We start from the raw sequence: 23,932 nt of genomic DNA, 5'->3' as shown, positions 1-23,932 counted from the left end.
CTGGTTAGGCACAAACAATCCAGTCAGCACATCCTTTTTCACTAACCTACTGGATGGACATTAATTAATTACATTTATTTATCACACATTTGCACATACATATACAGTGAAATTCTTTTTTTTCTCCACATATCCCAGCTAAACTGGGGTCAGAGTGTAGGGTCAGCCATGATACAGCACCCCTGGAGCAGATAGGGTCAAGGGCCTTGCTCAAGGGCCCAACAGTGACATTTTGGCAGTGCTGGGGCTTGAACCCCCAACCTTCTGATCAGTAACCCAGAGCCTTAACCGCTGAGCCACCACTGCCCCTTCAGTACTCATACAAATACAGCAGGGGCCTGATGTATAAACATTGCGTATGCACAAAATGGGCATTGAACAGTGTGTAACCAATTTCCCATGAACACATCATGATTTATAAAAAATAAAATTTGGCATAAATATGTGCGCACCGTCCGGACACTCTTGACTGTGCGTACGCACTCTTTTACTGGTGTGTGTGGATTGGCGACTCCAGCTGGAAAAATAATGAACTGAACAGACTGATTATAAACTTTTCATTTATTTCACATTTAGAATAAAAAAATATGTAGTTAAGCACTTGAAACTTGAAGTAATCGTTATCAATATATATATATATATATATATATTTATGTAACTAATTGAAAAGGAATTCAAATATAAGCTGTAAAAAGGAAATATTGGTTTGGGATGCGCTGCATTTCGGGAACTTTCCTGTGTCATCAAAGAGAAGGAACATACAGTAACTAAATATGACAGTGAAGATTTCTTCGTTTGAGATATTTTCTGTTCTATTACAATCATGTAATGAGATAAGTACAGCATCTGGATAAAGATTATCTGTAATCAGGGGAGTAGTTTCCAGGGGGGATGGGGGGTATATAAAATACCAGTCAAATATAAAATCTTAGTAATCCAATGATATCATGCAGCACAAAGAATTTTAATAATTTTCATTTTGTTTCCAGTACTAAATATTTCACTTCTCAATAAAAACACCCTTAAAATTATTCAAAAGGTTTTCAGAGAAGCAAAAATGCTTAGGTTAGATTTATGTCTGCAAAGATAAAAACATTTTGCCAAGGGATATTCAAAATATATTCTTTGAAAACAAGTTCATAATTTAATAAATAATGTTTCTTCATGGTGCAGCATCTAACCTTTGGGCACATGTGACATTTACAGTCTTATCTCTTATAATACAGTTTCTCATACCGTTAAACACAGTAATCACGTGTCTGGATGGTGAAATGCATATGGTAATTGTATGCAGATGAGGATATGCATAGTAAAAACATGTGTTGTACACTCCACATATGGTTATTTTGGGGAGGAGATGGGGTGGGGAATGAATCATGTGCATGTACACACAATCTTCCGCTAGCTGGGATTTATTAAGAGAACTTCACCCAGGTTCTGGCATACGAACGGTTTTATAAACCTGAATTGTTTTGTGCGTAAGCAAAATCTGACTTTTGTGCTTACGCACACTTTTAGGAAGAAATCTAAGCAGAGTTTTATACATGCGGCCCCTGGTCATCTGATAGGCAATGACATTCTCAATGGGTTGCATAATCAGCAAGACTCAATTTAACATAATAATAAAATAAAAATATCTGTGCAATTACAATGCTGCTTTCACTGACCAAAGGAAAGTTAGAAATTATCTGACAAAGATGGACCCTAACAGTCCTCTTCATATTCCATTTTGCCCAATTATTACTCACTTTGCTTTTACTGGTCAAATGTTTATACCTAAAGCTCTGCTAGATGGAAGGTTGTACATGAAAGTTTGGGTTTATCCTGGCATTAAACACAAAACAGGTTTATCTAGTACTATTTCAGCATGATTTTTTTGGTATATCTGCTATAGCCAATTGCTAGGCCCACATGGAATCTGCATTATTTGGATGCCAGTCATTTGCAATGTTCTGCATACCCCCAAACTTTGTGTTTGTTAATTAAATATTTTGGCAAAATTATGCTATCAACTATGATTACAAATATATTACTGTTTAACAGACCTGTTTAACACATTTTAACCATGTTTACATCTGTGAATGCAGAGATGAATGGCAGAAAATCCCCCAAATACAGGTGTGCAAAGCTTGTTGCATCATACCCAAAAAGACTTGAGGCTGTAATCGCTGCCAAAGGTGCTTCAACTAAGTACTGAGTTAAGGGTCTGAATACTTATGTCAATGTGATATTTCAGTTTTTTATTTTTAATAAATTTGCAAAGTTTTCAAAAATCTGTTTTTTGCTTTGTCACTATGAAGTATGGAGTGTATATTGATGTGAAAATAATTTAAAGCATTTTAGCGTAAGGCTGCAACATAACAAAATGTAAAAAACAATGAAGGGTTCTGAATACTTTCTGAATGCACTGTGTGTGGATTATGTGGTGGAATTGTTTTTAAAGGAATATTAAGAGTTCAATACAGGTAAAACTCGATCAACAGCATTTGTGGCATAATACTGATTACCACAAAAATTCATTTTGACTTGCCCCTCCTTATAAAAAATAAATAAATAATATATTATATATATATATATAGTTTCCAGTGAGGCACTTACAATGGAAGTAAATGGGGCCAAACCATAAACATTACTCACTGTTTTAAAAGTATAGCCATAAGATGTAAACAATATTCATGTTAACATGATTGTAGTGTATTCAAATCCCTTACTAACCTTTTCTATGTAAAGTTACAGCCAATTTTACAACTTCATTGCCACGACGATGTAATGTCAACAAATTCTAAAACCCTAAAATGACTAAAAAAGATGATTTTAACAACTTTTTAGTTCAAATAATACAAGAGTTTTAACAGAAGAATTAATGCAAGTGCTTTTATAAGATTAAAAGCTTCACATTTCTGACATTAAACCCTCTAAATATTGGCCCCATTCACTTCCATTGTAAGTGTCTCCCTGTAACTTAGACTTTTGCTTAAAAAAAAAAAACGGACGAGTCAAAATTATTATTATTTGCTTTTGTGTGTGTGGTAATCAACATTATGCCACACATGCTTTCATTTCAGCTTAAACTTGTTTTGAACCCAGAATATTCATTTAAGGCCAATTTGATGCCATTATTTCACTTTCAACTGCAATACTGCAGCAAACTTAAACTTAAAATATAGGTTTTAGCCAGGCAAGTCGATGGAGGTTGGTTTATGCATTTATGCACTTTGTTGATATAAATCTAGATCAGCAATCATAAAGTTTTCCTAGCTTTTTGGCAACAGTAAAGCAAAACTTAAGCTGGAAAAATGTAAAGGTTACCTCTATTATGTTTGCTCTGGGGATTTCTAAGTCTTGCTCTCTTTTCTGGTTTCTATTAATTAAGCTGCATGCTGCAGGGGGGAAAAACTGTGTGGCACAGACATGCACAAAATATTGCACTCAAAGGTCATAGAAATATATGCACACACACAAACAACTTGAATACAAAAGTTAATGTGTTTTATGACTAGAATTAACTATTTTACTCTACCTGCTAAACAGAGCACCAGGAGTAAATTGTGTCATTAAACACACTTATTCCATGTGATCACATTATATTTCAGTGCAGTGATACACTGCAGTGGCAAACCAAAGTATTCAGACTGACATTCAAGATGAAGAACAAAGCAATTTTCAACAGACCTCCCTCACACTTTAGCACAAAAGAGATTTTGTGATTATCAGCCATTTTTAGCAGTAATGATGCTTTAGAAACCAGTGCACTACATGAGAGTACATGTGTGTAGGCAGATGCAGAACAGATGCCATATTGGTTCTAATATGAAAAGATGAACCTGAAACATTGAACACGGAGGCAAAACTAGGCATCCAACATTCCTACCTATTCACTACTTTTATTATTACTAATAAGCAGAAGATTACACTAATAATGAGGGACCTTTTCTGATGTCCTGGACACTCTGAATCTCTTTATCAACCCAGTTCAAACTTCTTAAACATTTACAAGTCCCACTCACACTCAAGTATTGCCTTGCATAGATGGACTTTTATTCAAATACACACAAACTTAACAAATGTGGTCTTACTTTCAGCTTCAGTCTCATGAGCATCAGTCATGAAGCACAAATGAAAATCTTATCAAAGCTTTCCAAGTTGGGGCCTGGGCAATGCAGTCATGTGTCTCTGTGCCTAGGGGCACAAGATGCATATTGAGAAGTCTCAAAGAATGAACGTTTTAAACATTCTCTCAGTAGTCAAGTTCCACTAGCTGGTGTGGTGAATATTACAATACAAAAAGACTCCATGTAATTAGGGCGGCAGAATGATGTGGTATATGCTTGGACATGAAATCCCACAAATTCAGTTTGATCTTACGCTTCCCAAGTTCCCATCTCTGGGAACTTGGGAAGACAAGGTGAGACCAACGTTGGTTTGAGTAGGCCAAGTTGCACATCATCACATGGGATCTTGTAGAACTTCACAACACTTGTTAAAACTTAACTCTTCTCCGGTCGGTTTTTCTCCAGTACTGCCCTTGGGGAGAATTCCAACTTGTCCTTCAGGCTGAGGACCTGTGTGCCATCTCGACCTGCCAGTTCCTCTAATTTTCTATCCTCTCGTAGTTCTGCAATACCCCGCTCTTCTCCTGGGGCATTAGGAGTGCCCCTGATAAACCATTCAAGGTGGTATCCAACAGCTCCCACCACAAAGGCCACTGGGAAGGTCACATAGGGTGCATAGGTGCGCATGGCAGTGAAGATCACTGGCCACATTGTTGCAGACTCAGATATACAACTGAAGAAAAAAAAAAAAAAAAAAGGAATTTTTTATTAGGTTAATATCACTTTGGCAAGCTGAGACATATTCTGATTCATAAGCGGAGGCAAACATTGCTCAGTTATTACCAGTGCCACATTTACGTCTAAAAAATATACGAGCTTTCATGCAATCAATATAACAGAAATATAATTTCAATAGGGTATAAAATGTGACATCAGCGGGTCTACAAGGAAATAAGTTTGACATCATGTTAACGTGTCTCACTAAACCTGTTTATGTAACTTCACGAAATCATTGAGGAGTCATGTAGCCTAACTGTTACAAGGGCACCGTTGTTAAAGCATAAGCTCTGAACTGGCATGATAAAACAAAATATTCCTGTGTAGATATTTCTCAAAAAGCCACAATGACAAATACGCTGACGACTTAATGTGTATTATTTCAAACACTGTCTACATTTATTCACGCTTGTGTTTATAATATCTCATAGACCTACCTCTATCTCCAGGCAATTCCACTTCCTGCCTCCTTGCGTCATTCCGTACAGCAAAATGACTGGCTAAATCTGAACGTCAGAATGACGTTGACAAATTTCATTCGTCAGATGTTTTTCTTTTCTTTTTTTACGATACAGGCTATCCCCTTAAAGCAGTGCTCCAGTGTCCACAAGAAACCCTTACCATAAACTTAAACATTTTGAATCAGATGTATTCACGTCTATTTAATCAAAACTGTCAATAAACTGTACAGGTCATATTTTGCCCCACATCATATATATATATATATATATATATGATGCCCATTCGCCTCAAGGTTTGACATTACTATTTTGTTACAGAAACACTCAAACCAGATTTAAGTATGGCATGAATAAGTGTACTGATATTCCTAATAAAGTGCTCAGTGAGTGTATATGTGTGTGTGTGCTTAATTGTCACAACATCACAATGAACAAAAAGAAGGTCCAACAAATCAGCTTCATTTTCTTTATGCAAATATTATTTATTTTTTTCCTCATGAGATTCATCCAGTTGATTTGCCAGCATGATCAGCATCAAAGAATACATTTATTCCACTAAGACACAGTATCTTAAAAGGAAACATTTTATTTTAAAAATGAGAACATTTAGTAAATAGTTTAAAATGAAACAAATTCAACAAAATTAGTTTCTTTTAATTAAGGTTGTTTAATTGTAAACAAACCAGCAATAGAAATAAATCAATATTCACCTATTATTTTATTTGAAATAAAAAAAGGTAGAGAAAGCATAAATATTATCATACAAACTTAAGCATAAAGCAATAGCTTTGGGAGAAAAGGGCAAAATAATAATTTGCATTACAAATATTCAGAATTTCTACTCTTATATTCAAAAAGTAAAGAATTGTTCATTTGTGAATCAACACTTGATTTAATTGGAAATATCTGTCATATTCATATGAAACAGTAAATAGTGCTTACTACATGGCTAATAGCATGTACCATTGACATTTTTTGGCATTTGTTTAGTCTTGGATATTACACTGTATATCTATCTAAAGCAGACAAGCATATCATAGGTCATCTTTAGTGATACATACTATATTTTTGGCTTACTGGCAATGCTTAATGAATACAGTGGTTTTGCAGCTCAATGTGGTGAAATCAAGGTAACCTGCAGTGGAAGGCATTACTGAAAGGGTTAATTGGCAAGTCACATGTTTTCCATCAACAGGCAATGGTCTACAACCATTAGCGGAATCAGGTCCTCCTCCTTGATTACTCAAACAGTACTTTACATCAGTCTGGTAATGGCACAAGACAGAAAATCTTCATAACTCATCCGCACATTTCCAGTCATGGCGGTGTCTTTTTCGCGGAATGCTTGGGTCATGCTCTGGAGCTGAGTGCACACCTGAATGAAGCTGTCCAGTTGGAGTACTCCATTTACACCTCCACGGGCAGAGAAACGATTCACCAGCTCGTGAATGAACTGTGGGCTCAGACTGTAGCCCATCTGAGATAATGCTGGAGGATGAGAAACACAGAGATAAATAAAAACATAAAATGCACATAACATTTACATGAAATGGAGAATACTTCCCCATCCTGTGAGATTTGTGAAGCCTACTATTACTAACCACTGGACTGGTTGGATAGAAACATTTTAGTAGTGCATTCAACAATGTAAAATCAAATGTGTTTAATTGAAAAGCTCTAATCATATTCCATCAGTGGTCCATAAATCTGTGTTGGGGGAATTAATTATTTAGCTCTTGATATGCTTTTTATGCATGAAATGAGTCAGCAACAAAGAGTATACGAGTAGGGGTAATTAGCAATGCTAGAAGGACTTCTCTCTAATGAAGTCTCCAAAGTTCCCTAAATGCCCTATTTTCTCTCCATAGACCCCATTAAACCATTCTACCGTTGTTTTTGTATCCTCATGGTTCCCATGTTTTCTCCACTCTGTCCCTCACCCGTAATCATCCGTGTACATTCACTACTTGATGATAGCTACAACTATCATGGCAGATGAAAAATTGCTCTAGCAGTCATGAATGGCCTTGTTCATACAAAATCAATGAATATAAAAGAGACTGCAAGATGACGGCAAACCATTATTGGGGTTATTTTAAAAGCAATTTCTCATAACGCCTCAACAATGAAATCCCCCTTACAAATATTGCAGCGTTCAACTGCACAGGACTGCTAGATGGAACATGAGTTTACAGCAGAGAACACAGGACCAGCAGCTGTCTTTTCCTTTCAAAGGTTCAACAGTTAATGCTGCTACTTGTGTATGTGTGTGATTCAGATATAAATTATAGATATATTCCTGGAAATATGACAAATCCGAGCAGTTGAGGTGGTTCTTTTGCCCTTTGTGCTTCTTGGAACTGTAATCTATAGGCTGATAAAAATGTAATCTTGTTGCAAATGCCACAAATAAGTATTATGCTTTTTCAATCACTTAATGCACATTGAAATAACAACTTTAACAGTTTAGAGGACAGAATTATTGGAAACTTCTTGTGTTTAGGGTAAGGTTTAGGTATAAACATTGGCACATCATAATAAGAGAAAACAATGCTTATAAACTATGATTGTTGTCATTACAGTGTTATCATGCAGCCTTTATTAAACTAACTGCAAAAATGTTATCTTGGGTCCTCTTCCATGATCTCTAATTCACTCACCCTGGTGCATCTCATTGCTGTTAATTGAACCGGATCGGTCCCGGTCGAACTGTTGGAACAATGCCCTCCACTGCTGCAGAAACGTCCAGAGTGCAGAGAAACCTAATACATCTATACGTCCGGTTTTGGTCTTGTCAAACATATCTGGAAATAATGACAAAACACAAACTCCATAAAGTCCTTTAGCACTAGAGATGTTATCAAATGACTATTTTTAGTCTTTTATTTGACATTGCAGTGTTCTGAATTTAGATTTTTGGCAATTTAGGAATCCATTAAACAATTGGACTCCTTTTAGGAGATAATGAACATTCGATTAGGTTAACAAAAGTTACTCACTGAGCATCATAATGCAGGTTTCGTCATTGAAGGTAGAGTTGTTGGAATTGATGAGGGCTTGCTTCAACTCCTTCTGGTTAATGTAACCACTACGATCTGTGTCCACAGATGAGAACCACTGATAAGCCTCGGGGTTCACCCCGGGAGGAATGTTACCTACAACATGAAAACAACCTTTGTTAGGGTCCGTTCAGACTGAAAGCATTTTGCGCTAACAAATCTAGATACATCGCAAAAAATAAAAACGCAGGTGTATCGATGCACATTTTTAATGTTAATTAAAAGTTATTTTTAACTTGACACAGCACCTAAAAAAAACTTGGTGCTCCTGCATGAGCCATGGCGCAATGCTAAAAATGTCCATCTGGTTTAGCGCATGTTTACATAGAAAAACAATTGAAAAACAATGAATTCTGTGAGTCATGACTTATTATCATGTCTAATTAGGACTCAAAGGCCCCGATTTACTAAGATCTCAAATAACGGTTGCTAATTTGCTTCTGCAATCTACACTGCCTGGACAAAAAAAAAAAAAAGTTTCATCCTCTAATATTTTGTTGAACCGCCTTTAGCTTTAATTACGGTGCGCATTCGTCATGGCATTGTTTCAACAACCTTATGCAACACCACAACATTTATTTCTGTCAAGAGTTGCATTAAATTTTGGACGAGATCTTGTATTGATGACGGGAGAGTCGAACCACTCCGTAAAGTCTTCTCCAGTACATCTCAGACTTTCAATGGGGTTACGGTCAGGTCTCTGTGGTGGCCAATTCACGTGCGAAAATGATTTCTCATGCTTCCTGAACCAATCTTTCACAATTTGAGTCTGATGAATCTTGGAAATCCTGGAATATGCCTATGCCGTCAGGGAAGAAAAAATTCATTGATGGCATAACCTGGTCTTTTAGTACATTCAGGTAGTCAGCTGACTTTATTTTTTTGCCACATAATGTTGCTGCGCCTAGACCTGACCAACTGAATCTACCTCAGATCATACCACTTGTTCGGTGGGCACTATGCATGACAGGTGCTTTGCTTCTTGCACTTCCCTTCTTACCCTGATGTGCCCATCTCTATGAAATGGGGTAACTCTGGACTCATCAGACCACATGACCTTTTTCCATTGCTGCATAGTCCAATCTTTATGCTCCCTAGCCAACTGAAGTTGTTTTTTTGCAATTAGCCTCACTCACAAGTGGCTTTCTTGTGGCCACACAGCTGTTTAGTCCCAATCCTGTAAGTACTCATCACATTGTGCGTGTGGAAATGCTCTTACTTTCACTATTAAACAAAACAGTGAGTTCTACTGTCGATTTTTTACCATGTGACTTCACCAAGCCTTTTAGTGATCTCCAATCACAATCATTCAAGATTTTTTTCCTACCACATTTCTTCCACGAAGCTGAAGGTTCACCACTACATTTCCAGGTTTTAATAATGCGTTGGACAGTTCTTAACCCAATTCCAGTGATTTCATCAATCTCCTTAATTGTTTTCTTTGCTTGATACAGGCCAATAATTTGCCCCTTTTGAAACTTCTTTTCCACGACCACGGGATACGTCTTCCGACATGGTTGTTAAAGAAATGAGAAGCTACACACTGCATCAGTTAGAGTTAAAAGAATTGTCAGCTGAAACATATTATCCAATCATAGGCTCTCAAGTATCTGCTTATTTAAAGAGCACCTAATATGGTTTTTCAAATATGACCTTTCATGTTGTGTTATATAGCTGTTTGTGAATGTAAAAAAGTCTGCAAAGTTTCAAAAATCAAGGTGCACGACAAAAGGAGTTATTGACTCCCAAAAGAAAGAACCGATTCTGAACACCTGAAACGAGTCGTTAGTAATTCCAGACTGACTTCCTGTACTAACCTACGTAATTTGGTAACAAAAAACCCGCCTCTGGTCTTCATTGGCTGCTCGCGAACAGCTTTGACCCACCCTCAAACACTACACTAAGCAGTAGACCAATCACAACAGACTGGGACATCTGACCAATCAGAGCAGTGTAGGCACTCTGAAAGGAGGATTTTAGAATGAATCCTTTAGAACAGATCATTGAACGAGTCATTTGACACTGGGAAAAAAAAGGTAATACTGTAATTTAAATTATGAGCAATTTAAAGTGTTTTTTGACCTTGGATGCATGTAAATCTATTGTATGAGATCTTTAAAACAAAATTAGGCACGTTTAAAAACCATAATAGATGCTCTTTAAATCCAAACAGCAACTTTTTTTTGGCCAGGCAGTGTATGAAACTGCGTGTGTGCGTTGTGGGCATTTTGCGGGTGATTTACTAAGAAAAATCACGCAAATACCTACACGTGCAAATATGTTGGACACACCCTCCAAAAGGAGGCTTTTGCGTGTGGTACTTGCACCAAAATGCAATTACAGTACAGCTCTCACTAAATACCATATTATTTTTATTCAAAATGGCATTTAGAAGTTTATTTATAGGATTGTATATCATCATAAAATCCTTGCTATTTAACAAGTGTAAGAGTAGTTGATGAGAATGCACATGACACTCTTCACTTGAAATCTTCATAACTCAACGTTAAGCCATCGCACCACTGATGTATACTTAAATGAAATCTGAATTTCAAACAGATATTATCTTGACCATGGCAAAGTTAGCTGCGCACAAGAGAGACACAGGAAGCTGCACGATACAGAACTTGCACTCCCTGTCAGAATCAGAGACTGTCCAATGAACAGTACTTATCCCTCCCCAGGGGTACAGTGACCAAAAAACTGGATGACATATACTTGTCTCTCTTGGGTCCCAGATGACACATCAGTGACAACTTAGTGCCTTGTAGTGTTTTCCATTAATTTTTCCCAGGCTATCACTGAAATGTGAAATTTAATTTTGAGTTATACTCTAACAGAGCACTTTATAACACCTGTACACCTTAATCATGCGATTATCTAATCAGCCAATCATGTGGCAGTCTTAATTTCAGGGAAATACGCAGAAATTGCCAAGATGTGCTATTTTGCGCATCTGAAAAACTTAAAAGACTACGTTAGTAGATCCACGCTGACCTTTTTTAGCGTGCTATTAAATTTGCACAAGCTTTTATACACGCAAACCTTCAGTAACCTCGTGGCCAAAGTGTAATCAGGAATAAAACTACACTCACCAAGCACTTTATTAGAAGCACTATGGTCCTAATAAAGTGCCAGTTGTGGTCTTCTGCTGTTGTAGCCCATCCGCCTCAAGGTTCGACGTGTTGTGCATTCTGAGATGCTATTCTGCTCACTACAATTTTACAGAGTGGTTATCTGAGTTACCGTAGCCTTTCTGTCAGCTTGAACCAGTCTGACCATAATCCGTTGTCCTCTCTCATCAACAAGGCATTTCCGTCTGCTAAACTGCCACTCACTGGATGCTTTTTTGTTTTTGGCACCATTCTGAGTAAAATCTAGAGACTTGTGCCTGAAAATCCCAGGACAGCAGCAGTTACAGAAATACTCAAACCAGCCAATCTGGCGACTACAATAATGCCATGGTTGAAATCACAGAGATCCCATTTTTTCCCCATTCTGATGGAGCATTAACTGAAGCTCCTGACCCATATATGATTTTATGAATTGCACTGCTGCCACATGATTGGCTGATTAGATAATCGCATGATTAAGGAGTACAGGAGTTCCTAATGAAGTGCTCTGTGAGAGTATAACTCAAAATTCGATTTCACACTTCAATGATAGTCTGGGAAAAATTTATGGAAAACACTACAAGGCACTAAGATATCACTGATGTGTCATCTTGGTCCCAAGAGGGACAAGTATATGCCATCCAATTTGTTGGTTTCCCTTGGGAGGGATAAGTACTGTTCATTGGACAGTCTCTGATTCTGACAGTCTTTCCCACAGGACATTACAGCATTGTCACCAACATAAATGCAGATGGACACAAACACACGTACCACTTCGCTCAGAATTATCACACTTATCACTCTAATTCTCCCGTGAGCACATTCTGTACTAGATCAGTACAAGCTGCTGCTGCCATTCTGCAATGTATCAACATCAGTCATTCAGTGATGGGTTTACGACACAGCTGCAGTGCAGGAGGATCAAGGACCTTGAATGCAGAGCCTTCATAAATTCCTATCTTTATTTTATTTATTTATTTATTTATTTTTTATGCACAGCCCTCGGCCACTGCACGCCTGATGGAACAGCAGCAGCTGTCTCACCTGCCAACACTGTCACACAGACATCATCAGTCAGCCAAGCCTGGAGCTGCTGTCTGCCACTCCTGAGACCATGTGAAAATATTCACCTGCCGAACCAGTATCTTTTACGGTGCATTTGCATATGTGGATCTGATGTATGAAGTTGTGGAATAATTCGGATAAAAAGAAATATATGCCAAACCATAGCCTTAAGGAGCACAACATTCGTCTTAGATGTGATTACATTTATTTTGCTACCATAATGCTTAAATAATTGATCATGATCAAGTCTGAAAATCATTCAAGTGTACAGTCTATTAAGCAAAAAAAGGGGAGAATGGAACATGATGTTTACAGTGGCTCCAAAAAGATTTTGGACTCTTAAACAGATGTAAAAATGTATTCGATTCATTGCGTTAAATATCCAACTGAATGGCATCTGTATACAAACTTCTCTTTTATTTAGCCATTTTTGCAATTATTGATAACCAACTGATCCCAAAATAACATAGAGGATTTATGAAGGCACTTCCCTTCAGGTTAACAAAGGTGCTTGTGCTATCTATCTTAAAAATAAATGCCACTTGGTTTCATACTGTACTTTCTTATGCAATGAAGTGTGGTTTAAGTTACCAAATACTTGGGATCACTTTGGGGTCACTGAATATGCATATAGTTAATATATTTATATATTCTACAATATGATACTTAGCCCGACTTAAAGGAAATAGATTTGAATGTCTCTAACCTGCGGGAGCCTGCTGACTATATGGTCCTCCCTTGGGCTGTCCATAACCTCCGTAAGGGCCACCTGGAGCCTGGCCACCACCATAAGCCGCTCCAGGGGCACCTCCTGGACCAGGTTGGCCATAAGAACCGTAGGGAGCTCCAGGTGCAGCCCCTCCACCATAATGTGGCCCTGGAGGGGCACCTCCATAAGGTGAACCACCATACTGTCCCCCAGTGGGACCACCTCCATAGGGCGTCCCTGGAGGAGGGTAGTGTTGGGGACCAGCTGGTCGATAACCCTTTAAATAAAAAATAATGGAAAAAGTTAATATATTACAATAACTAATTTTTTATTTTAACTATCGAGAATCATCAGTGCTCCTCAAGCAGTATTTAAAGTGATAGTTCAGCCCAAACTGGAAATTCTGTCATAATTTACTCACCCTTAAATTCCAAACCACCTTGACTTTCTTTCTTCTAAGTTTTAGGCAGGATGACAATCTGTCACCATTCACTTACACTGTATGGAAAACAACATGCAATAAAAGTGAACTGTGACAGAGGCTAACATTCTGCCTCACACATGGTTTGTGTTCCACGAAAAAAAAAATTTGAGTAAATTATGATGGAATTTTCATTTTTGGATAAACATTTCCTTTAAGCCTTGATTCATTCAAATAAATAAATAAATAAATACTTACTACAATGACTGTTATTATAATAAAACTGCAATGTGCTAATACCCACCACAGTCACCAAAACAATAGATGTACATACATTTTTAAATAAAAAATAAAATAAAAAAATAAAATAATAATAATAATAATAAAAAAACATTCTGGAAGTTTCTGTTTACTGTTTGAAAGATTATATTTATTCATTATGATTTTATAGTAGTAACATAAACTGTAGAAACGATTGCTGTTTGGTGGCAATTATACAGTAGTTACCACGATAAGGAGGATGGATAGGTTTAATATACAAGGTAATTTTGCAATCTGATAAACGTTTGAGCAGCACGCGATCAACATACATGAGAACAGCATTAATGTATTTCACATTAGAGAAGCTACAGGGCTAACTGTCTAGCCTAAAATGTGGTCGTTTCTACAAAGTTAACCCGAGCGGAATCGGAACGTAATCAACGTATGCATCATGTTTATCAACACTAAAGTTCAGGCATTAAGACAAATAAAAAAAAAAAATCAGGAACAAAAAAACACACATATAAAAGTAAAATAGCTAAACCCGGAAGACAGACTTTACCTGTCCGTACTGATAACTCATTCCGCGAAGATTCTTGGCAAATGGAGCGATTCGGTTGTGTTTAACAAGGCCCGCCTCCTACCGCTGATTGGTGCATTTTGACGTTTGTCAAAGGCGCACCCTAATATGTTTCACATGATTGGTTAAAACAATGGAAAATCTCTGACAGTAGAAACTGTGAGTCACAGTAGAGTCATCATTTTACTTGATACTGTTGTGGAAAAAAGTTAGTAAAACTAACTCCTCATTGACTCTAGTTAAAATAACCATATATATGGAGGAGGATTTATGTTTTGTAATGAATTATCAAAAGCAATCAAGTTACATTACATTAGTTTATGTAACAGAAATAAGAATCACTGGCAGATCATGGGTTTTCAGACGGGTCCAGGGACCCTCAGGGGGCCTCAAGACGGTGGTAGGGGTTTCACATAAAATTTCAGAGAAAAGAGTGCAATTTTATTTATTTTATTAAGTAAAAAAGTTTAACATTTGACACAATTACTGTTTCATTTTGCTTTCTAAAGACTGATAAAAAATCATGAGGTTAGTCATGATTCTATTGAGACATATTGTTAACAGTAATAAAAACAAATCTACATATTGCTTTGTGAAAAATATTTCTTAAAAAAAAAAAAAAAATGTTAATCTGCTCCCTTGCAACATGCATACGTTTGAGAATAGATTCTTTTAGTTTCTCCTCAACACATTTAGCTTACTTACTGCTTTGGAACAATATGTATTGTGAAAAGTGCTATAAAAAATGCATTTGAATTGAATTGAAAATGTTTCGCTTCTGGTTTTTACATCTAACATTACTGTGATGTTGTGTAGAAAAAATATATGCTGTCAACTTATTTGATAATATTATGAAAATATTTTAATATTTTACTTATTTCTTTTTGTCTTTAGTGCAATAACAATATAAAAAACAATTATTTAATTTGAAAAAATATGTTTATATCATCATTCATATTTTTCTCACACAGTATTATTGGGACTTTATACATTAAAATTAATAGCTGGCTTTATTTTTTGGAAGGGGGTCCTTCGCAAGGCAATCATCAAAACTGGGGGACAATGATGCCAAAAAGTTTGAAAACCCCCAGCATAGAACACATAATGTTTGATGTTATGCTGCTGTAATATAATATAATATAATATAATATAATATAATATAATATAATATAATATAATATCGAGCCGTAACTGAAGTCGAACTAACATGACATGGGACAAATAGTGTGTACTTTTATTTAAGTATGTACAAAATAAAACCAAAACCAAAACGTGCGTTTATACATAGGATATATTGATAGCTGTAAAGTTATTCATGGGTCTTTGTGCAAATCATGTAGATACATATATTAATAAACAGTGCATAATATAAAGGCTTTCCAAGGTGAGTGCTGTCCAGCTTTCAAGGGTGTTTGAATTTCTTAAGTGTTCCGTAGCTGCAGATCAGTGTTTCATGGACAGCTTCAGACATTAATAAGTGTGGACACTTAATCATTTATTAGGCCAGGATGCTTACTGATGTCTCCTCCCACCTTGTTGTTATCCGAGGGGTTTTACCATCTGTACACTAGGGGACAGTGTGCTCCTTTAGTTAGGAAGACTAAAGAATATCACCCATGACTTGTAAATTGAATGGTTTGTGACTTTTGAAGTATAATCAGGGTTCCCACAGTCTTGGAAAAAGGTGGTTTTTTTTTATTTGTTTTTTTAATTTTTTTTATTTTATTTATTTTCTCTCCTTTTCTCCCCAATTTGGAATGCCCAATTCCCAATGCACTCTAAGTCCTCGTGGTGGCGTAGTGACTCGCCTCAATCCAGTTTGGCGGAGGACGAATCTCAGTTGTCTCCACATCTGAGACCGTCAATCCGCGCATCTTATCACGTGGTTTGTTGACCATGTTACTGCAGAGACCTAGCGTGTGTGGAGCTCACACTATTCTCCGCGGCATCCACACACAACTCACCACGCACCCCACTGAGAGCGAGAACCACATTATAGTGACTACAAGGAGGTTAACCCAAAGTGACTCTAGTAACCGGGCCAATTGGTTGCTTAGGAAGCCTGACTGGAGTCACTCAGCACACCCTAGATTTGAACTTGCGACTCCAGGTGTGGTAGTCAGCGTCTTCACTTGCTGAGCTACCCAGACTCCAGTCTTGGAAAACCTTGAAATATCAAGGAATTTTGAAAAATTTGTTTTTTAGGCATGTCTTGAAAATTAACAATCTTATAAATCAAGGTATTGTCATGTACGTTTCTATATATTAAATGTAAGGCTTAACAATAAAGTTCCATTTATTAACATTAGTTAACTACATTTGTTAGTTAACGTGAATAAAAATGAACAATACTTTCAAATCATTTGTTAATCTTGGTTAATGTTAATTTCAACATTTACTTTTAATTTAAAATTAAAAGTTGTACAGTATATGTTGACATTAGTTAATGTAAATGCACTGACATGAACTAACAAGCAACATTTTTTTTTTATCAAATAGCATTAACCAAGACAAACAAATGCTGTTTAAAAATATTGTTCATTGTTAGTTTGTGATAGCTTATGCATTAAATAATGTTAACAAATAGAACCTTATTGTAAACTGCTACCAAATAGTTCTCTAAAATATAACATTGGCTATATACTGCTCTTCTGTGGAAATTTCCTTGCAAGCCATAGTGCATGTAAGTGAATCATTCTTTGGAGTCAGTTCATTTCAATGAATCAGTTCATTGGAAAATCAGACAGAATTTTAATGAATTTGAATCCTCATTTCAGTAATCATAAGTGACTGGAAAGGTCATGGGAAAGTAATGGAAATTCTTTGGTCAAAACTTTGTCATAGACGGTGAAATAGTCCTAGTAAAGTTATTTTCACATGAAGTCTTCTCCTTGAAAGCTATTCTAAATGCAATATTGCTCGGTGTAGTGGATTACTGTGGATTATCTACTTTATTTTCCAGTGTTCAATGTGTCTTAGTACTGTTTATTATGCTTGATAGTTCCACAATCAAAGTTCAGGCCTTCACCTCTGCTGCAGCCTTTGCCTTTTGAAAGTTGTTGAGGTTCTGGGTGGAAGAGGCTGTTGGATCTACCCTCGAATAAACTGACTTGGAATGTGTGACAGTTTTCAGTTCATGCTGCCTGAGCAAGCACTTGTGAATTTTCTTTGAAATTAGGTAGATCATCTCACAAATACACATGAAGATGCACACAGCAGAGGAGACCACCATAAAGAGGGTGAAGATTTTCTTCTCTGTAGGACGGGAGATGAAGCAATCCACTGTATTTGGACATGGATCCTGATTGCATTTGGTAACCCTTGGCATGTCAAAGCCATAAATTAAGTACAAAATATAGAGGAAGCCAGCATCGAAGCCTGCTTTGAACACCAGGCTGATTATGTAGGTATACCACAGGCCTCCACGCTTCCTCCCTGGGTTGGCATACAGGTGTGAGCCTTGGTGGGAAGTGGTGAACCTCTCATCCTTCATTTCACGATACTTGACGTGAGCCACCACCATAAGGGATGGACAAGTGACAAAAATGATCTGGAGAGCCCATAGACGGATGTGGGAGATGGGGAAATATTGGTCGTAGCAGACATTATTACAACCTGGCTGGGCCGTGTTGCAGATGAAGTCTTTGTTTTCATCACCCCAGACTTGCTGCACAGCCACCACAAACACCAGGATACGGAAGACGAAGACCACAGATAACCAGACACGGCCAAACACGGTGGAGTATTTGCTTACCCCACCAAGCAGGGCTTGTAGGTACACCCAGTTCATCTTTGCCACCACAAATCAGAGTCTTACATCAGAGTCCTACAAATAAATAAATACATAAATAAATTTCTTCGTCACAACACAAACAAAGGTTTTTCAAAGAATATCTCAGGTTTGTAGGTCCATATAATGCAAGTTAATGATGATCAGGCCTTTGAAGCTCCAAAAGCAGATAAAGTCAGCATAAACATAATACATCAGACTCCAGTGATTTAATCAATGTCTTCTGAAGTGATCCAGTTGGTTTTGGGTGAGAACAGACCAAAATGTAACTCCTTTTTCGCTGTACATCTTGACAGCAGTCTCCTAGCGATCATGAGTTCAAGCTTGATTACACTTCCTATAGCACCATCTAGTGCTCCGCGAATGTGTCATGCACTAGGAAGTGTTACAGAGATTGAAATCATGATCATGCCTAGAGACTGCAATGGCAAGATATACAGTGAAAAAGTAGTTCTAATTTTGTCGGTTCACACCCAAATCCAACTGGATCTCTTCATAATACATTGTTTAAACCACTATAGTCATATGGATTACTTTTTTGCTGACTTTATCTCCTTTTGGAAGCTTCAAAGGCCTGATCACCATTCACTTGCATTGTATATGGACCTACAGGGCTGTAATATTCTTCTAAAAATCTTAATTTGTGTTCAACAGAAAAAAGAAAGTCATACACATCTGGGATGGCATGAGGGTGAGTAAATGATGATGAGAGAATTTAAATTTTTGGGTGAACTATTCCTTTAACCAGAATTTTGGACACACTTATTATTACCATTTTCCACATTTTAGACTAAAAGTAAAATCATCAAAACTATAAAATAAAATAAAAAATAGCAGTATGGCAGTTATGTAACAATCTTTTATTTTAGCTTCTTTAAAGTTGCCACCCTTTGTCAAGATCAGGGGTTTTAAGTTTATTTTTTAACTCCAATGACCCTAAAAATACAGTATCCTTAAAATATTTGTTATATGTAAGTCAACATCATATTTTGTAAACAAAATATCTGTTTTTTACCTTTCCAATATTAGAATATTAGACAAATATTACATAAACATTAAAAATATTTGTATAGTAATTTCAAACAGTTGTGAAGATGCCTACGATGAAAGAGCTTTAAGAAATGAGCTATAAACTTGTGACATGGCAAGAATTCAGAATTTCCCTGCTGTAAATAACCACAACATATTTTAGGTTTCTTTTTCACTCATACTTTTTTACTAAGAAGCTTCAGAATGGCATTTAGACAACACCGTTTCAACTTTTTTTTTTTATTTATTTATTTATTTTTTTTTACATGAAGGAGCTGGTAATTTGATAGCTGCACATAACAATGGATAACGCTTTTGTTATTTGGAGACTTCCTATTTTATTTTATTTTTTATAAATATTTTTTGTTGCTTTAGGCACAATTCAAATGCCTCTAAAAGCAGCAAAGAGATGCATATCCATTGTTGAAGACTTTCATTTTCTGTTCTGTTAGACTGACGAGGAGCCCAATATCAAACTGTGTTTTCAAGAAAAAGTTGGAGTTGAGATCTGTACCTTACTTATCTAAACGTAATAATTTTTTATAATTTGTCTCTTTCAATTGTTCTGCATTTAGCATCACATAGTGCATCTGTTGAATGTGTCCTTGTTAGTTTACCACGACATTGATCATCAGTGTTTTCATCATTGTTTTATTGTCATTGTTGTCAATACAACATCATCATTCACTGAATGAAATGAAATTAGACATTAAAATACTTCACATAGTTAGGGTAACATATTATTCTATTGACGCATAACCTTATTACAAAAACAATGTGTCACTCAGAAGCCAGCCCAGGAGTCTTAAATAAAAAATAAGAAATTATATATATATATATATATATATATTATTTCTTATTTTTTATTTAAGACTCCTGGGCTGGCTTCTGAGTGACACATTGTTTTTGTAAAGTTGTTATATATATATATATATATATATATATATATATATATATAAACAACTTTACCCAGAGCAACTTCCAAAAAGAGCATTTGGCTTTACTTATGAGACTGCCGAGGTCAACCAATACCAAGCAATTCAGTACGTTCAGCTGGGAAAACAAATGGTAAAAATAGATAATCATTTTTACTTTTACAATTAATCTATGAAATAACTGAGGGGAGTTATAATAGCTATAATAGCAACAATTATTGAAAACAAATCTCCTTACTGGAGCTGATAAAAGCACAAGTCCTTACCTTATGGGGTTTCATAAATTGTATGAGGTTTTGACTGTTTCCTGGAATTAAAAAGAAAATCTCTCCTTTGACAATCAAGACTAACGTGATTGGTGAAAGGCTGTGCCCTTTCACATAGGAGGCAGGACTGAGTTACAGTATGAGCACCTGAGTTATGTACTTAAGTGAAATCAAAATTTTAACTCTAATCGAATGTCATTTTGTTTCAGCTTCCCTCCCCTATGGGCTTTGCTTCTGCATACACACTGTACATAAGGTTTGTCTAACACTTAAATAAGTTTACTCAAGATTGAAAGAACTCCAATGTACAGTAGTTCATAGGAAAGCATTTTTTTTTTTTTTTTTTGTGCTTGTTTATAGATGTTTGTGTGTGTGTGCATGTGTTTATAGGCGTGTGTGTGGTAATGTGTTTCTTTGCGCACACAGTGATGAGTCCTTCATAGCATACAGTAACAATATTTAGTTTTACTAAAGGAAAAAAACATCATCTTATATTCCTGAAATAAATACTTTCTCATAAAGCTGGACATAATTTTATTGGATATTTGACACATTTCTGATGTGCCATGAATAAAATTTGTTACATTTACATTTATTCATAACAAACACTTTTATCCCAAGCAACTTACAAATAAAGAATTCAGCAAAAGTGATTCATCCTAAGGAGGCAATAATATGGGAAGTTCTGCAATAAAAAGTTTCAAATTGCTCAGAGAATTACAAGTTAGAGGACTGCAAGAGACAGTGGTGAAAGAATAGATTTGTAATTTGTTATAAGAATAAAGAAAGTTAGTGCATTAGTAGGACTGGGTCAATGATGAAGGAAGAAATTTGTCTTTAGATGTGATATAAAAAATATAAAATACAAATATAAAAATATACTGGTCAAAAGTTTTGTAATACTTGACTGAAATGTTTCTCAAAAATCTTTTGATATGAAGGCGTATGCTTAAATGTTTGAAATTAGTTTTGTAGACAAAAATATAATTGTGCCACCATATTAATTTATTTCATTATAAATCTAAAATGTCATGAAAAAAAAAAAAGTTTTTGAAATTGATGACTTTGACCAAATAATAAAGAAAAGCAGCCAATAAGTGCCCAACATTGATGGGAACTCCTTCAATACTGTTTAAAAAGCATCCCAGGGTGATACCTCAAGAAGTTGGTTGAGAAAATGTCAAGAGTACTTTTCTGAAAATTCTAGGCAAAGGTTGAATCCTTTGAAGATGCTAAAATATAACACAGTTTTGATTTATTTTGGATTTTGTTTAGTCACAACATAATTCCCATAGTTCCTTTTATGTTATTCCATAGTTTTGATGACTTTACTATTATTCTAAAATGTGAATAAAAAATAAATAAATAAATATTGTATGTGTGTATGTGACTTTTTATATTATTAGTCTTTATATATTTACATATAAAATGCATTCTGTGTGACACAAGGAGCTGTATAGCAATAATAATAAAAGAAAAAAGAAAAGAAATCAAAGCTGGAGAAAGTGAAAGCAATCAAAAAGTCAAAAAGTTCAGAACAAAAGATGTCAAACTGAAAGTGAGCACCAGGTTTATTTATAAACCATACAGAAACAATCTGGTTAAAAACAACATTCCATCAAAGGGTAGAACACTACTGTCTTTGTCCTTATATGTTGTCACGTGACGAGAGAGGACATGAATGATTAAGCAATGTCACACTGAATCCTACTGAATATCAGCATGGCTGTGATTTGGGCACAAGTATTTGTGTCTGTGCTTATATTTGATACAATAGCATGAATAGATATGATACAACAGAGTGTAATACAATAGGTTAATATTGAGTAGCTTACATTTTATTCACATATGGACAGTTATTTTGTCTGTTTTTGATAAATGCTAAGTGCTGTGTATTGCTGAGCAACACACAGACTGACAGTCTATCTGGAACCCTGCGAACACAGACAAGCTGAGTGATACAAACAATGAAACGCCCCTTGCTGATATGCTAAATCTCAGCACTGGAATTCTCCTTGTCCAATCAGATTACAGGATGGAACTAACTTTTAGAAGTGGAGTGGCTTACACTTGAAAAGAGCTGCTCAACTCACAGATCTCTGCCATTTATATATATATATATATATATATATATATATATATATATACAGGTGCATCTCAATAAATTAGAATGTCGTGGAAAAGTTCATTTATTTCAGTAATTCAACTCAAATTGTGAAACTCGTGTATTAAATAAATTCAATGCACACAGACTGAAGTAGTTTAAGTCTTTGGTTCTTTTAATTGTGATGATTTTGGCTCACATTTAACAAAAACCCACCAATTCACTATCTCAAAAAATTAGAATACATCATAAGACCAATAAAAAAAACATTTTTAGAGAATTGTTGGCCTTCTGGAAAGTATGTTCATTTACTGTATATGTACTCAATACTTGGTAGGGGCTCCTTTTGCTTTAATTACTGCCTCAATTCGGCGTGGCATGGAGGTGATCAGTTTGTGGCACTGCTGAGGTGGTATGGAAGCCCAGGTTTCTTTGACAGTGGCCTTCAGCTCATCTGCATTTTTTGGTCTCTTGTTTCTCATTTTCCTCTTGACAATACCCCATAGATTCTCTATGGGGTTCAGGTCTGGTGAGTTTGCTGGCCAGTCAAGCACACCAACACCATGGTCATTTAACCAACTTTTGGTGCTTTTGGCAGTGTGGGCAGGTGCCAAATCCTGCTGGAAAATGAAATCAGCATCTTTAAAAAGCTAGTCAGCAGAAGGAAGCCTGAAGTGCTCCAAAATTTCTTGGTAAATGGGTGCAGTGACATTGGTTTTCAAAAAACACAATGGACCAACACCAGCAGATGACATTGCACCCCAAATCATCACAGACTGTGGAAACTTAACACTGGACTTCAAGCAACTTGGGCTATGAGCTTCTCCACCCTTCCTCCAGACTCTAGGACCTTGGTTTCCAAATGAAATACAAAACTTGCTCTCATCTGAAAAGAGGACTTTGGACCACTGGGCAACAGTCCAGTTCTTCTTCTCCTTAGCCCAGGTAAGATGCCTCTGACGTTGTCTGTGGTTCAGGAGTGGCTTGACAAGAGGAATACGACAACTGTAGCCAAATTCCTTGACATGTCTGTGTGTGGTGGCTCTTGATGCCTTGACCCCCAGCCTCAGACCATTTCTTGAGAAGTTCACCCAGATTCTTGAATCGATTTTGCTTGACAATCATAAGGCTGCGGTTCTCTCGGTTGGTTGTGCATCTTTTTCTTCCACACTCTTTCCTTCCACTCAACTTTCTGTTAACATGCTTGGATACAGCACTCTGTGAACAGCCAGCTTCTTTGGCAATGAATGTTTGTGGCTTACCCTCCTTGTGAAGGGTATCAATGATTGTCGTCTGGACAACTGTCAGAT

At 36.3% G+C, this 23,932-nt stretch overlaps 3 protein-coding genes across 6 annotated transcripts; all 3 read right to left on the bottom strand.

Moving 5' to 3' along the window:
• Window positions 1-13: 13 nt before the first annotated feature.
• On the bottom strand, window positions 14-5,331 carry LOC127425332 (small integral membrane protein 12-like). Of its 4 annotated transcripts, none has more exons than XR_007894603.1 (3): window positions 5,267-5,331; window positions 4,077-4,785; window positions 14-735 (listed from the first exon to the last, which is right to left on the bottom strand). XR_007894603.1 is itself a non-coding variant. In XM_051671187.1 (3 exons), the coding sequence occupies exons 2-3, from the start codon at window positions 4,761-4,763 to the stop codon at window positions 4,100-4,102; spliced, it is 351 nt and encodes a 116-aa protein (XP_051527147.1). In that variant the 5' UTR covers window positions 4,764-4,785; window positions 5,040-5,257; the 3' UTR covers window positions 3,404-4,099. The 4 variants fall into 4 exon arrangements, 3 of the variants coding, with proteins under 3 accessions (XP_051527147.1, XP_051527145.1, XP_051527148.1); XM_051671187.1 differs by lacking the exons at window positions 14-735; window positions 5,267-5,331 and adding an exon at window positions 5,040-5,257 and having other exon boundaries at window positions 3,404-4,179; window positions 4,493-4,785; XM_051671185.1 differs by lacking the exon at window positions 14-735 and having other exon boundaries at window positions 3,406-4,179; window positions 4,493-4,785.
• A 420-nt stretch (window positions 5,332-5,751) lies between these two features.
• On the bottom strand, window positions 5,752-14,550 carry LOC127425329 (peflin-like). Its single transcript, XM_051671182.1, has 5 exons — window positions 14,481-14,550; window positions 13,234-13,513; window positions 8,290-8,445; window positions 7,951-8,094; window positions 5,752-6,778 (listed from the first exon to the last, which is right to left on the bottom strand). The coding sequence occupies exons 1-5, from the start codon at window positions 14,499-14,501 to the stop codon at window positions 6,546-6,548; spliced, it is 834 nt and encodes a 277-aa protein (XP_051527142.1). The 5' UTR covers window positions 14,502-14,550; the 3' UTR covers window positions 5,752-6,545.
• Window positions 14,551-14,896: 346 nt separating this feature from the next.
• Window positions 14,897-20,577, bottom strand: LOC127425331 (gap junction beta-5 protein-like). The gene is made up of 2 exons (XM_051671184.1): window positions 20,519-20,577; window positions 14,897-18,324 (listed from the first exon to the last, which is right to left on the bottom strand). Exon 2 carries the CDS (start codon window positions 18,286-18,288, stop codon window positions 17,515-17,517), a length of 774 nt encoding a protein of 257 aa, XP_051527144.1. The 5' UTR covers window positions 18,289-18,324; window positions 20,519-20,577; the 3' UTR covers window positions 14,897-17,514.
• Between the last annotated feature and the right edge of the window lie 3,355 nt (window positions 20,578-23,932).

This window comes from Myxocyprinus asiaticus, chromosome 34, assembly GCF_019703515.2.
Source record: "Myxocyprinus asiaticus isolate MX2 ecotype Aquarium Trade chromosome 34, UBuf_Myxa_2, whole genome shotgun sequence".
In the NCBI taxonomy this organism is placed as follows: domain Eukaryota; kingdom Metazoa; phylum Chordata; class Actinopteri; order Cypriniformes; family Catostomidae; genus Myxocyprinus; species Myxocyprinus asiaticus.
Note: the sequence above shows the minus strand (reverse complement) of the source record. Positions and strands in the feature narration are given on the sequence as shown.